Source organism: Cinclus cinclus, chromosome Z, assembly GCF_963662255.1.
Source record: "Cinclus cinclus chromosome Z, bCinCin1.1, whole genome shotgun sequence".
NCBI lineage: Eukaryota > Metazoa > Chordata > Aves > Passeriformes > Cinclidae > Cinclus > Cinclus cinclus.
The window spans coordinates 50,631,961-50,647,054 of record NC_085084.1 but is presented as its reverse complement, the minus strand read 5'-3'; the positions used below and the strand labels follow the sequence as shown (position 1 = coordinate 50,647,054).

General features: G+C 37.5%; 1 protein-coding gene across 1 annotated transcript in view; it reads right to left on the bottom strand.

The window, feature by feature from the left end:
• Positions 1-15,094, bottom strand: part of PRUNE2 (prune homolog 2 with BCH domain) — a 133,158-nt gene that overhangs the window by 37,380 nt on the left and 80,684 nt on the right. Inside the window, exons 7-9 of the mRNA XM_062513942.1 lie at positions 14,464-14,622; positions 6,908-13,412; positions 5,667-6,465 (exon numbers count right to left, since the gene is read on the bottom strand). Coding sequence (XP_062369926.1) covers positions 5,667-6,465; positions 6,908-13,412; positions 14,464-14,622 — 7,463 coding nt within the window. The remainder of the gene's footprint in view (positions 1-5,666; positions 6,466-6,907; positions 13,413-14,463; positions 14,623-15,094) is intronic.

Genomic DNA, 15,094 nt, shown 5'->3' with positions numbered 1-15,094 from the left:
TTGTCATTGATCACATTGATTGGGATATATTATATAATTATTAACTCAGAAAACTGTGGTGCTTTTAATAGTGGGGGATTTTTCATTTAACTGCTAAACCATAATTAAGTCCAGGCTTCTTGCTTTAAGAAAGTGGTTCTCTCAGACCTATCTCACAATTTAATTAAAATTTCAGTACTATTAGTAAATAATAGTAAGTGGTGGTTTTTTTTCCCCTTTTAAAGTTGTTTTTTCAGTCACTTAAGTGTTGTTCTTTTATCGATTGTTATAAAGGTCTTACTATTTTCCATGCAAATATTAAAGCTATTTTTGCAGAAATGAGATCATCAGGATGTTCCTACAAGCAACCTTCTCAGTTGTTGCTCCTGTACTTACATGTTTGGTTTTAACCTTTAAAGCCTTTGGTTTAAAACCTTTGGTTTAAACCTTTAATGGTCCTTGTGTTAAGTCAAATGTCATGCTTTGTGCTGCCAAGTGGGAGACCTAAGTTCAATTCCCATTTCAAGTCCATAATTTTGTAGTTCAGCAGGAGCTGGAAGCCTAACTGAAACAGCATGCCTGGTCCCCAGAGTGCCTGGAATTGCTTTCCAGTGGATCTAGCAAATTAATAAACAATCTTGACAGAAGCGAAAGATGGCACCCCCACAGGTTTCCAAGGGAAAAAAGGAAACCAGTATCCAAAGGGTAGTAAATGTTAGTTTATTTTTTTCTTACAAAAGATTTTCAAGCCTCTAAGAATCCTACATATAGCACCCTGCTTTGCCCATAGAAGAATAAGGCAAACCTGGGATCCCTAATCCATGCCTTATTCTAGCTTTCGGATGACAGAACAGACATCTTGAGAAAATATTTGGTGAAACCTTTGGTCACTGGAGTTAATGTGAATTTCTTCCTGGGTTCCAGTCTGTCAGTATTTCATTTCAGTACTGGACATGGATATTGACTTGAATAATTAATGGCTTTAAGATTTATTTGTATTTGGCTAAGTCACAGAGACAGCAGAGTCATCTCAGAATTCTTATTAATCATGTAACAGTCACATATTTTTCTTTAATTAAATTTAATTATCTTTATTCACTGGCAAGCACAGGGAAAAGTGATGAAAGCAGGCTTTTCTATTAATATAACACTGTATTGCTTTCCCTACTGGGCAATTTTAATAGCCAGCAGTACAGTACTGATTACAGAGGGATATTTAGGACAGAGGCAGTGGAAGAATTGTCTTTTCCAAAACATCATTATACATGTGAGCAGAAAAGAATTATTCCTGTTACTTTGAGAAAATGCTATCAGAAAGATAAATGTAGCTTTCTTTGGAAGTCTAATCCTAAAAAGTTAAATACATTGTGGTAGTTCTTCAAAGAAAATTGTCTTCTGCTCAGTTTTGTCATCAGTTTTCTAAGCTCTCCCCCAGACCTTCCAAATATATCTGTTCTTATTTCTACTGTTCCCACTGCTTCTTGTATCTTAAGTCAATTCTTCATTTCATAGCATTTTGTTCCACTCTTCTCAACTCTTTCTAATAAGGAAAAGGATAATACTTCCCTACAATGAAGGTAAAAGCAAGAATGATCTGGTATACACAACCACTAAAATACCCTGAGGAATGTGCTGGGTAAAAAAACTAGCATAGCCATCTGTAGTGTTCTCCCTCTGCCTCCTGACCAATTAATCACCATAAACTTTCATACAGCTCTGTAAGAAACACCTTCTATCCAGAAAAAAGTACCTCCCATCTTCATAAATTTTACTGCTGGCATTCCTGCAATCAGCAGCAGCAAAGTATGTTATCCTGCCACCTAACATGCCTTATAAAAAGCTGTTTTCTTTCTGAAAAGACTGACATTAGTAACATGCTATCAAATCTTTTTTGTACTTTTTTTTTTTTTTTTTTTTTTTAGGAGCCCATAGAAGCTCTAGGGTTTGATACTTTTGGAGATAGTGTATTTCTGAGACAAGCTTACTTTTTTTTTTTTCTCCAGTGTTTTAGTACTAGTAAGCATCCTTATTTTTCATTCCCTGCTGAAGTTTTTCCTTGCAGAAATAAAACAGGAGAGGATGGAAGAACTTTACCTCTAGCCATAGACTTCTTTAAAACAGCTTTGAGAGTTATGTTTGACATTGGGATGAAGGGAGCAGTGAATAGAAGAAACCAAGATTTAAGGCACATCTTCATTCTAGATTTTGTTCATACTTTCTGTTTCAAAATTTTAATTTCCTCTTCTATGTAACAGGCAGTTATATTAGAAATGGCAGGCATCTATTGCATGAAATCAGAAAACAATGCGAACTGTATCCTTCACTGACCCTTCTCCATTACAAAAGGAGCCTACTTCAGCACAGTAGGAGCTTCTTTTCTTCTTCTTTTTTTTTTTTTTTTTCCCTAAGCAGGGGCATATGGACATAAAAGGGATTAGAAGACAGTTACAAAGTATGCCTTCATGAAATTTGGACTACTAATTCAGCTGTTCATTGGCTGAGTTTGAGCTTGAATACAAATTATAAGCTTCTTTATTTTTCACAGGTCCAAGAACCACAGAATGGTTTGTGTTGGAAGGAACCTCAAAGATCACCTGGTTCCAGCCCACTTGACAGAGGGACACTTACCACTACATCAGGTTGCTCAGAGCCCCATCCAGCCTGACTCTGAACATTTCTAGATGGAGCAACCTGTTCCACTGCCTCCCCACTCTCATACTAAAGAGTTTCTTTACATCCTGCTTTAATGTAAATCTTTGGCAGACTCAGAGCCTGATGACTAGCACCAGCAGGTGCCTTCCAGAAATTGCATTGCAATAATCAGGAAAGTCTTAACTTCTTCTCTTACACACCAGTGTTTCTTCACTAACCTCCCATAGGCTGGCATCTCTGCTGTATCACATTGTTTCATACTTTGTTGGCCATGAAGGGCAGCTAATTTCAAGCTAAAAAGTCAAAAGCTGCATACTGAGTTATGTTTTAAGAAGTAACTTCTGCTTTTAAAATTGTCAGTTAAATACATTAAGAAAGTATTTCTAATTACACACTTCTACCATGTCAGCTGCTAGTTTTTTAGCTGTTGATGTAGGAGTTTTTATGAAATAGGCATAGCATGTAGAAATGATTCATGTATGTGTTTCATCATGGTATTTTTTTGTGTGTTTGCTTTGGTTTCAAAGGAATCAAGGCCTCTGTCATCATGCTGTGGGAAGGCACAGGTATGCATATGTCTGTTCTCCTAGGAAGTCTGAAGTCTTTATCTAAGTGACCAAAGATAAAAGCTTATTCAAGTTTATTGAATATCATCTGCCAAGCAGAGGGGAAACTAAGGGGAAAACAACACCACAAAAGCAACCTCTATTACATACAAAATTGTCACAGAAGAGGATTAGTTACTTTTATTTACATTAATGCTGGAAGAAACTTCCATTAAAGTTTAGAACTTACCAAGAAAAATATCTAACAAGAAAACTTAAACCCAAAGCAAAGCAGATTTTACTAGTTCCATGCTCCCACAATTAATTGTTAATGTGGAAGCTGAGTAAGTTCCTTACTTTGCTTCTCTAGACATCAGTATCAGTGGGGTTAAAGATATAAATAGCCACTGCTACTGACTGAAAAGGCATTTAGTATTAAATAACTTCTAAGTGAAATAAGAAAAAAGACTAAACTGGAAGCTATAGTGACCATATATATTCTAGACCAAGAATTATTTTAGCTTTTTCTTGCATGATGCACCATATTCCATAATGAGTTTTTAAATTTTTACTGAAAACACAAGAACATTAACACAGTCCAGTTTCGGATTTTGATGTGGGAATTAGTTTAAGCAAATACACTAAGTTCTAAGACTAATAAATGCATGCAAAACTCCAATGTGAACTATTGTGGAGTGGTACTTCAGGATTTTTTGAAGTTCCTAAAAAATAGCAGAGCTCTTGTCAAAGTGGATCTACCAATTTATTTTTATAAGATGTTAACACCCCAATAAAGCCATAGTCATAGGAATGTTTTTTTTCTAGTACCAGTCTAAATTCAAAAATCAGATTTTCTTCCTAAGGTGTTTAATTAAGAATCTTACTGTACCTAAGTTATCTCAAATCCAAAATGTACTGGTTTATTTACAAATCATTCTAAATCAGATACCTAGAGTTTTGTTTCCCTCTCTAAAAACATCATGGGAATGTAAATATGACCACTCAAACCCTTAGGATGCTGTCTGCATGTAATTAATCAGTGTGATTTAGACTGGGTCAGCATCTGACTGTTTTTAATTTAAAATGCTTTATGGGAGACAGAGGAAATAACATATGATTTCTTCATGTCAGATTTGCAAGCTTGCAACTAGCCAACACCCTAAACAACTCTTCCTGTTTCCTCCTGTTACCATTCATTATTGATTGTGAGCAGAACTGGTAAACATTTCATGATTCTAAGATATAATTTTTTACTAGAAATTCAGGGCTTGTCAAAAAAGCATCTTTATTAATTGAAATCAGGTGTTTTTAATGAACTCCCAGTGAAATTCTGCAGAGGTAACACCAGGAAATGGCTTCCAGGGTTAACAAAGCACCTCCAAGTAAAAGGACATCTAGCTTTCCTAGATTTGCAGGTACTAAGCCACTTTCCCACACAACAACATGGATGCAAAACAGCTGCTTGGAAATTCTTATTGTTTGGCTTCTCACAGATTTCTCTTCTATAGGAAATGTCAAAATTTCTACTTTTCCTTCTGAAGTGGAATTTGGAAGCTTAGAGGATTGGGTGCAACAGAAATGCTGTGACAACTCACCATACTTTTGCTAGTTTCAAGATCAAGCACTCAATATTTGGTTTATTTCAGATTCTACAGATCTGATGAGTGCTCATCTTCTGCTAACACTTCTGAAGATTTTCCTCTCTCTTCATGGCAATCTGTGGTTTGCAAAGGAAGAGAGGTCAACTACAGAAGCATCCTCTCCAATACACTATAGTAAATGGAGTCAGGAGGGCCATCCCTCACTCCATCTGATGACACAGCAGAGAGTCACTTGGCAGCAGGAATACTGCCAGCACAGAGGCTGTATGTCCACCCAAAGCCAGGTCCATATGTACTCACGCAATCTGCTTCAATTGCCAGTTCAATTCAAAAAGTCATAATGCTCCTCTGGTCTGACTAGAGCTTGAAAATAATCACAAAGACTGTAACTTTCCCTCATGCTTTTCTTTTCTCTGTAAGCAGCATGTTTTCTGACTCTTGGCCTTGACTCCTTCCTTTCTTCTTTCTCAGCAGTTTTGCACTGGGCAGAGATAGCACTGCACTTCAGTCCCTCCATAACTTCATCATGTACTGGCAATATCATCAGTACCTGGCTTGGCCCTGTATTCCCTGGCCACATCTGTTTCAGATTTAAAGGTAATTAATACAACCAGAGGGACTTCACTGAGGAAAGATACATTTACTCCTGCAAGAAAGTGACCTTTAAATCAATTGTGAAACAACCTTAATTTGGCTCATATCAAGCAACAAAGAGCTAATAATCTGTTTACAGAAAGGGAGAAATACACTGATAGTTAAATAATGTAAATACATTGCATATTTCAGACTTGAAAGTCTTGCTGTCAATTCATAATTGCACACATCTTAATAACATAGAAAACAAATGAACAAAAGACTTTTGAAAGAAGATAGGTTGATTTTTACTTACCCTGATTTTTGATTCAATTCTCTGTCACTGTTGAGAAGAACTGTTTCCTCCTTCATTTCTTGTTCTGTTGTTACATTATTCCCAAGCCTCTGTTGAGAATTTGCTTCCCATGTACTATCACCACCAACTACCAGCAACTCTGATGTTCCTGCCATGCCTGAACTCACATTCTCAGCAGTCAGGCCATCCAAAGAAGAACAGCTTTCATGTTCAAAAGATTTCTGAAGGGGAGTTTCTACCTCAAATTCTGTCCAAGTGTCAAGAACCAATTCCTGTGCTACAACAGATGCCAGTTCTTCAACAGGATGTCCAGACCCTGATTTTGGCATCTCTGTCTTGGCAGAAATTTCTTCAGGTGATAAGTCACTTACTTCATTTTGGCCCAATATAATCCAATCCTCATCCTGCCTGCAGCCTTCCTGTGATTTCATTTCACCATCCAGCTTTTCAGGCACAGCAAAAGAATTATTATCTTCTAAGTGAACAGTGTCCCATCCAGTCCCACAAACAAGGTGACCTTTGCTTTCATTTGAAATGGAGATTGGCTGAAAGGTATCCAAGAAGCCTGGTGAAAAGCCTTCATGGGATTCTTGAAATGAAAAATTAATTTTGCTTCTTTCAAGGGTATCATTTATTGTAGGTGTATTTTCTTCCTCAGTAACGAGGATGTAATCAATCTCCAGTGAGGCTGGGAGCACCTGCATCCTCATATTTTCCTTACTCTCTGTACTTTCCAGTTCAGGGCTCTTAGGGGAACTTCTTGGTTTTTCCTCCCAACAAAGTAGGGAGTCAGTGCCAGCTTCTAAAAGAACAGGCAAATAGAAACTCTTTTTAATTTTTGATTTACTGATTTAGTCACCATAATATGCTTCAGTCAGTACTGTGATTCAGTTTGCTTTGCTCTGTTAATGTGTACTTGAATTTTATAACATCATCACCATCATCATTACTGTTAAAGGTTACATATTAACATGGCAATCATCCCCAAGGCAAAAACAATTCTGTTTCATCCCATCAGCTAGGCCCTGTACAAACAGAAATTATATTCCTACATCACTGTTCAAAAGCTTTAGATCTGTCTGACAGAATGACACCAGACTCTTTCCACAATACATGTTCTTACATTACGGAGGCACACAAACTCCACACTTCACTCAAAGCCTTCTCCTCATTACACAGAAATACTCCAGACACCTCCTCCTTTCTCTTACCTATTTGCCCTGGAAAGCAGATTTTCTTACCATCACATGATCTTCTATCTCCATCTGGTGGTGAGTCAGGATCAGTTGTTTCTGGTTCAGATTTTCCTGTCAAAGAATCAGAATCTGGTGGAGTTACTTCAGATGTGGAGAGCAATGGTACTGAGGTGAGATTTTCCTCAAGGCACTCTGTGGATATTTCAGACACCTCACCTTTGGTCATCAGGATGCCCTCTGCACCTTCCAGAGGAGCTGGCAGTGCCAATCTTTTTTCCAAAGAAACACTGTCATTAAATGGCTGCTGTAACAAGAGCTTACCATCTGCATACTCTCTGCTGCCAGAGGGCTCAGGATCAAAAGACACAGAGGATGGTGGGGTACACACTGCTGGTGATTGGTCATTGGGTATTTCTTTTAACACAGGAACATAATTTTCAATTACAGCTTCATATTCTTTTGTTGTGTCATCAAACAGTTGATTATTTGAATCAGATTCATCACCTGCATTACCACCAGGTAGAAAGGATATGGGAAAGAGTCTCTGTTCATCCTTTGGTCTCCCTTCTCCTGCCTCATTGCCTAGCAGTGTCAGGACGTTCATTTCATCACAGGTGCCTGCCAGAACATTAGTCATTGAAGTATTCCCGACACTTTGTTCTAGCCCTGTGTTAGATTCATCCACACATTCTTCTGACCTATCTAGCTCAACACCAGATTTTGCTGCATGGTCAGTATCAGAATATTTTACAACTTCACCCAAGGCACTAATTTCTTTTGAGTTTTGTTCTTCTCTATCAGGTTGACTGAAATCCATGGGAAGAAAATGTATTTGAGAGGTTGCTATTTGAGCTGTATCAGTTGATGCTCCTTGATGGCTTACATGAGTGAAACTTTCATGGAACATGTCTTTCAGATCTAAGGATGTCACTTTTATAACCTCACTGGCAATTTCAGTTGACTCAACAGGGTCAAAACCCAGCTTATTTTCTAGACTATACTCTTCTGGAATTGCAGATTCAGGAGGCTCCTGAGGATTAGAAGAGATAAAATGATAGAATTCATTGGTCTTTACTGGTTCATAGTCCTGAAGGCTACCATTTTCAGAGTGCATCTCCACCTTCTGCATTACTAACTGATGCTTTGAATCAAAACCTGTCTTTCTATTCCTATTTGATCTTGTATGAATTGGCTGTCTGTCTTCAGGCTCCACTGCAATCTGAGAAGTTGGAATAGAGGCATGCTTAGCTCCATATTCCTGGCACACATCAGGACTGCCTGATGACTCTGAATCATTGTCTTGATCACAGTGACTTAAAATATCGGGATTTTCACCATCCGATTTCAAAGTGACAATCTGCTCAGCATTATTCCACAGGTCAGGTTCCACTGAAAACTGCTGATTACTTTCTTGTGTGTTATCCTGTAAAATATCTGGGATAAGTGCAGTTTGGGGAACTAATATATTCCACTCTGGACTTGACTGTTCTGCCATTTCAAATGATAAGTCTTCTACAGTGAAAGCACCTTGCATGGAGTTGTGGACTTCTGCTCTTTCACAGGTGTCCTCCTGTTGTCCTTGAGGACTGAGATTTGCATTTCCCTCATTGTCTTTTGGTTGATACAATACAGTCGTTGCTTCAACTGCTGCATTTGATATACCTTGTTCCTCAACTGAAAAAGAGTTCTGTGGAATCAATTGATTTTCCTTGTCTGTAGAAAACAACTGTTCTATCAACTCCCTTTCTTCTTTATCCATTATGAAAGAATCAAATCGTTTGAACTGTAAAGTGTCTTCATTTATTTGACCACCAGGACTATTGATAGAATGTACTAGTCTTTCACTTTCTTTTTCATCAGAGTACAGGGGGGCAGGCGGATTTTCATCATTCCCTGTATCAGTGAAATGTGCTTCTGTTAGTTCTTCATCTTGTGAAGGGGAACCACAGGAGTCCTCTTTACTATATCCTAACTGATTTGTTGCAGAGTGACTTGAATCAGAATACTGATCTTCCAGTTGCTGCTTTTCATAAGGTTGTGAACTCCACCATTCTGAACTGTTACCTAGAAAATCAGATGTTCCTACTGCGGATTTTGGATTAGTTGTTGAATCAGCTTCCAGTGACATACTCCACCTATCTACAACTTTTGAAGAATGTTCTTCTTGAACACCAGCAGCAGAAGTTGATGTAGGATTTTCATTTATTTGATACAAATATGAGTCTTCCCCACTATCTGTTTTTTCATTGAAAATACTCACCTGAGTTCTTTCGTCAAGTGTTTTACAGTGATCTGTAGTAGACTGAGCAGTTGTATTATGATCAGTAAAATCAATAGTCATATCCTCCTGCAATACCTTACTGGCTTCAATAGTTTCAGAAGTTTCACTGAGGATGCTTCCCAGGACATTCTCTCCCACCTTAGTTTTTGTACCTAAATTGTCTTTATTAGCTTCAGGACTAGTTGCATTGGACTGAAGATAATCCTCCCCATTTTCAGCTCCTTTGTGTTGTTTGTTTTCCCACACTGAATCTTCATTAATCACTTCTGGACATGCCTCTGAATTCTCTGAATCCTCATTTATGTCAGGACTTGATAAAGAAGATACAGTATCATCATCTACATGGGCATTCCAAAAATCTAAGCTTTTAAGATCTTTGTTCCCTTTGCCACTTGTTTGAAATCCTTCTTCGTATTCATTCCTAATTTCCTGCTTTTTAAAAGAATCTTCAAGATTTTTATTGTTTTTCATCTCCCACATATCCCTGCTTCTTTCATGATAACTAGCAACTGGAAGGTCTCCCCACACATTCACAGATGCATCACTTAAGTCAGGACTTGTTCCACTTGAGTGTGTATAATCATTTATTGAATTACTCCACACATTATCTTCTTCCAAATAGCTTTTGATCTGTATATCTTTTGAAAGGCTGCTTGTGGTATTTGCTATTTCAAGGACTTCGCTTGCCTCAGGACTTGTTCCAGGAGATTGCAAATCTTCACATGGCTGTGAATCCCAAGCAGTTTGGGGAAAACTGTCCTGAAGCACTGCAAATGGCTCTCCACAAAGATTATTAGCAGGTTCTAAATTTTCAGAGTTTTTGTTTCTCCCAGAACCTATTTCAAGTGAAAATGAATTTTCCACCACAGACATATGTGTAATATCAGCAACACTAACAAATCCAGAAGGATTTTTCTTAAGCTCGTCTGTGAAAGAATTTTCATTGGTCCTCACAAATTCTGAGCTATTTTTAAAAGATACTAACTCAGAATTACAAATGTCTGGATGTTCGGGAGTCACATCATGTAACAATTCTTGCCCTTCTCCCAGAGGTTCTTGTGGTTTTTCCATCAAAGGAAACGATGTGGCTTGGCTATAATCATTCTTTCCAGAGTCATTCCAGACACCTGAGCTTCCAGGCATGTTAGAATAATCTTTTTCAGGAGTATCGCTACCCTTATCAGAACTTTCAGAAAAACCTTTCATCTTGGGACTTGTTGCATCTTCTGTCACTGTAGCCTCTTTTTTAGCTCCGTCAGAAAGCAGCTGTGACATTTCACTATAATTGTAATTTTGTGGTAAGGGGTCACCAAAAAATTCACAATCTCTGCCTCCTTTGGAAATACTTGAAGATTCTAAACTATTCTGCAATACATATTTTCTCTCTTCCTGACTAATTGGATTGTTTTGATTGGAAAATGACACATTTTCTGTGATTAATACTTCCAAACTAACACTATTTCTCATTTTTTCTTGGGAGGTGGCAACTTCAGTTTTTAGCTCATATTTTTCTGAATCTGTTTTACCTGAAGATTCACAGCCCTCTTGCACTGGTTTATTACAAATGTCATTAATCATCTGCTGTCCACTTGTCACATGTGTTCTCTTACATTCTTTTCCTTCCTCAGAGATGGCAATGGCATTGTCCCAGCCTTCCTGACAACCCTGCTCACTCTGTAAACCCCATGAGTTCAGCTGGTGCACTGAATCCTGACTCTCCAGCTCTTCATCAACACCGGCAGTGTTTTGTGCTGCATTCTCACTAAGTATCTCACTCCCCAAGTCATGTATTTTCAGATCCAAACCATTCTCATTTTCTGTAGCTGGCCTAGAGGTGTTGGTGTCTTGTACAGGAACACTGCCCTCCGTTTCTACATTGTCAGCTACTCTCTGTCTAATATTTAATTCATTCTGTGATGGTGATAAGTCATTCACTGTTTGATTACATGCCAGTATTACTCTTCTGCTTTCTGATACAGGAAAGTTATTTTCACTGGTACATGTTTCAGTTGAAAAACATAGATCAGCTGTTTGTTCTGAATTAAGAAAATGTTTAGCAGAGGCAGAAAGAACTGGAATTTCAGATTTTCTTTCTTGTAACTGGGTGATGTTATTTAGAGGAGTGTCCCAGATATCTGTATTTCTAGTATTTGAAAAAGGCACATTGTTAGGAGATAATGGTTCCTTACTTGATTTGTCATGTACTTTTGACTCAGCCAAATTTGTATTCATAAATTTACTGGTAACCTTTTCTTCATTAAAATCCTTGTCCTCATTTTCTCTATCATCTTCCACATATGTTGGTGATATATATGAATCAGACGTTGAGTAATTGGTGTCTGGTGGAGAAACAACTATATCTTCCACTACATTTGGGGAACTAAGATCTGAATTTTTGTACAAGAAGGTGTCCTCCCACGGCACCACTACTTCTGTTACTTCTTTTCTGATGTTTTTATCATATATATTCCAGGTATCTATATTTTCAAATTGTTTTGGTCTATGTTTAGGATCACCAAACACAGTTTTTCCCCCTGTGTTCAGCTTGGAATTATCTTGGATATTGTTGAAAACAAAATTTGTATTTTCAGATTTTCCATGGTCTTCTATTGAATAATATCTTCCTTTATCCCGCACTTCTGGATTTTCAATCTCATTGTCTACTGTGATTTCTGAAGAATCTGGTAAACCATCTTTTGATATGGCCCATTCCTCGGGAATATTCACTGATTTTAATTCTCTATCTCTGGGCATGTTCCAAACATTTTCTGAGGATCTACCAGCATTCCCTTCATCAAACTCGGTCCAGATTTTGTAAGAATCTCCAGCTAGCTGGCTACCTTTTCCTTCATCACTATACCATGCATCTGACATCACAGGTGTTGCCTGGCTGACCCTCCACAGGTCTGTAAAGCTTTCCACTTCTTGCTTTGTCTCATCTAAAGAAGCAGTTTGCAAACATGTATGTTCACTCTTTTTCTCTTGATTCTCATGGTTCCAATTATCTTGTTTAAACTGGTTATCCCACAGACCTGCTTTCATATATTCCATTTGCTTTGGCTGTTTTTGGAGGAACACAGAATCTGAGGCTCTTCTATCAGTATGTTCTCGTAGCAAGGGACTTTCTTTAGAATCTTTCCATAAGACAGGACTCTGAAATACAGATTCCTGCTCACTTGAACTCCATGCATCAGCATTTCTGGAATCTAGGTCAAAGCCATCCCACCAGCTCCCATATCTGACACGAGACGGAGAGTAATTTGTGCCATCTATTTCATTAATTTTTTTTATGACATCTTGTGAGAAAATTAAAGGCTGCCCATTATCTAATGGTGAAGTATCTACAAGACTATTCATAGGAGTTGGTGGAATTCTTGAATCAGCAGATTTCAACATTTCTGGTGAAGAAGAATCACCTTCAACTAAATCAATCAAACTTGAAGTCTTCTCACACATCTCTCCTGAATTCTCACCAAATTCAGCCAGATTGTCTTCCTCCATTTTTGTTGTAAATGAGTCAGTTGAATACTTTATTGTATCATTTTCTAATAGGTTTGCCTCTTTAAGTTTTTTCTTAAGAGTGAGTTGATACCCTTCTGATGAATCACTATTGAGAAAGTAATCATCTGCTGGGGAACAATCAACAGAACGAGAAGATGACTCAGATGGAGCTGTAACCACGGGTGCTAGATCAAAATTGAAAAGATCAAAGTTATCACTATTACTTCCTGACTGAGACTTTTGTTCTTCAGCTATTGCTCCTTCAGGAATAGGGCTGTAGGAATCAAAGCCAGGCAGAAGACTGTGATGTGAAGCAGCACCTTCTGCAATAGGACTATCATCACTAAGAAAAACAGAACTCTCCTTGGAAGACCGGCTGCTTCTTATGGTAGCCAAGCCACTGTCTGGACTCACAAGGTCTACATTAACATCAATGTGGGCTTGCATAGACCCATTTAGATCTTGAGGATTTTCTGTAAAATTGGCAGAACTGGGCTGTGGTTCTACATCAGAACCATATAACTCCATAATACCAGAAGATCCTTGTGAAAGTGGAGCACTTCCAGCAACAGCTTCAGTAGAAGAAGTTCTACTGTTTGATACCATTTCTGGTTGCCTTCTATTCATAACTTCCTTAATTAGAAGAAAAATTTGATCACAGGTCACCAAAGAATTTTCTTGATGATAAATGAGAATTTGGTCACATTCACATTCTAGAGGATCCAGCTCCAAACAAGGATTCTGACATTCTTCTAATTCACAGCAGATCTGTTGAAAAATGGGATATTTCAGAAGTCACATATTTACTACTTCATCATACACATATTTACACGTATTTACTACTTCATACCTATCTGTTCATACTAACCTATTGCTTGGCCATTTCACTATAGCATCCTTATTATGAGCCCCAAATAGATGACGTATTACAAGAGAAGATCAGGTCAAAATACGTGTTGTATGATTGGTGAGTGTCTTGGGGTGACTAAACCAGGACAGTCAGAAATTATATCATTTGACTTTTCAGTTCATTTCTTGATAGTAATAGAAAATCCAAACAAATGTTTGGTTGTTCCCTTAAGAATTCTGAGTAAAATTTATGTAACAGTACTTTAAGAATGTATTTCTAGAATGGGATAATTATATTATTAAAACAAGTAAATGCCTTTATATTGACCTTGAAAACAATGGAGTCACTTAGCCACCTAAGTGTCTAGCCACCCTAAAATCACAAGTTTTCAAGACTGAGAAAAAGGTTCAAAAAGTTGCCACTGAGAGAACTGGGGATAAATATATACATATATATTTATCTGGGGATAAAGATAGTTTTAAAAATGGGAAACACCTAGCTCTGGACAAATGTATACAGTTGTATTAGTATATTTTGATTTCAGAGCTTGAATTCTTTAGGAATAACTTATACATATATGACTTCTGGCGATTATCATTTACAAGGTGTTTGCTTATCACTCATTTGCCAAAAATGCATCTGTGTAAATCACAATACAAACCCAAGTCAAAACTAGTGGGAAAAATAACCCAAAACTACATTTTAACTGAACTGAACAATCTTGCCTCTTTCAGTATTTCTCATAACCTTTTTCTATTAGCTTAGTTTGAAGCAATAATAAATATTACAGTCTTTTGTTCTCTTATTATATAAATAATGCAGCCATTTCAAATAGCTGCTCCATTGCTGGTCAACTGTTGCTGCGTTTTGACCTCACTTAATTAATTGACATCTTGATATAGGCTGCTTTAAAAAACGCCAACATTTTTTTTCCAGAAAAAACATCTGATTCTTTTTCCAGGTACTCACTTGATTGCCTAGCTCTACATTTTCCGAGTATACTGCTATTTGTTGTTTTGCTTGCTTCTCATCTGACAAGCAGTTGGCCAAAATAACAAGTACATCAAACCCATATTTATTTATGAATGCTTTCAGATCACCAGTGAGAGTCCTGTGTAATATGCAGTCCTGAAAAACATTAAGAAATTAAAAGAAATGTCAGCAACTTTTCTGGCTCTTTTCATCAAAATTTGTCAAAAAAATAGCTGTAAATGTCAAAAAGCATCAGCAGGTCTAAAAAGCAAGAGAATTCCATTTCACTTGTCAAAACAACTATGTGCCTAATAAAAATCAAAAACCAGTCCCATAGCACAGAAATGGAAGAACACTAAAATATTAAATGCAGGTTTTGCCTTTTTAAATCTGCAGGTGAAAATTCTTACTTGTTCCTACAGCCTGCCTTTGTAACATTGCTTAAAAGCACTCCAAGCTCTAGGCTTGTGTATCCCCATGATAAAGAAAATAGGCAAATAGGGTAGGAGACTTGCATTGATGAGCATGGAACTCCTAGTAAAATTCAAACTCAATAAAGAAATATATGCAGTGTGGAAGAAGGGACAAGCCACGTGGAAGGACTCTTGGAACACCAAGTTGCAGGGAT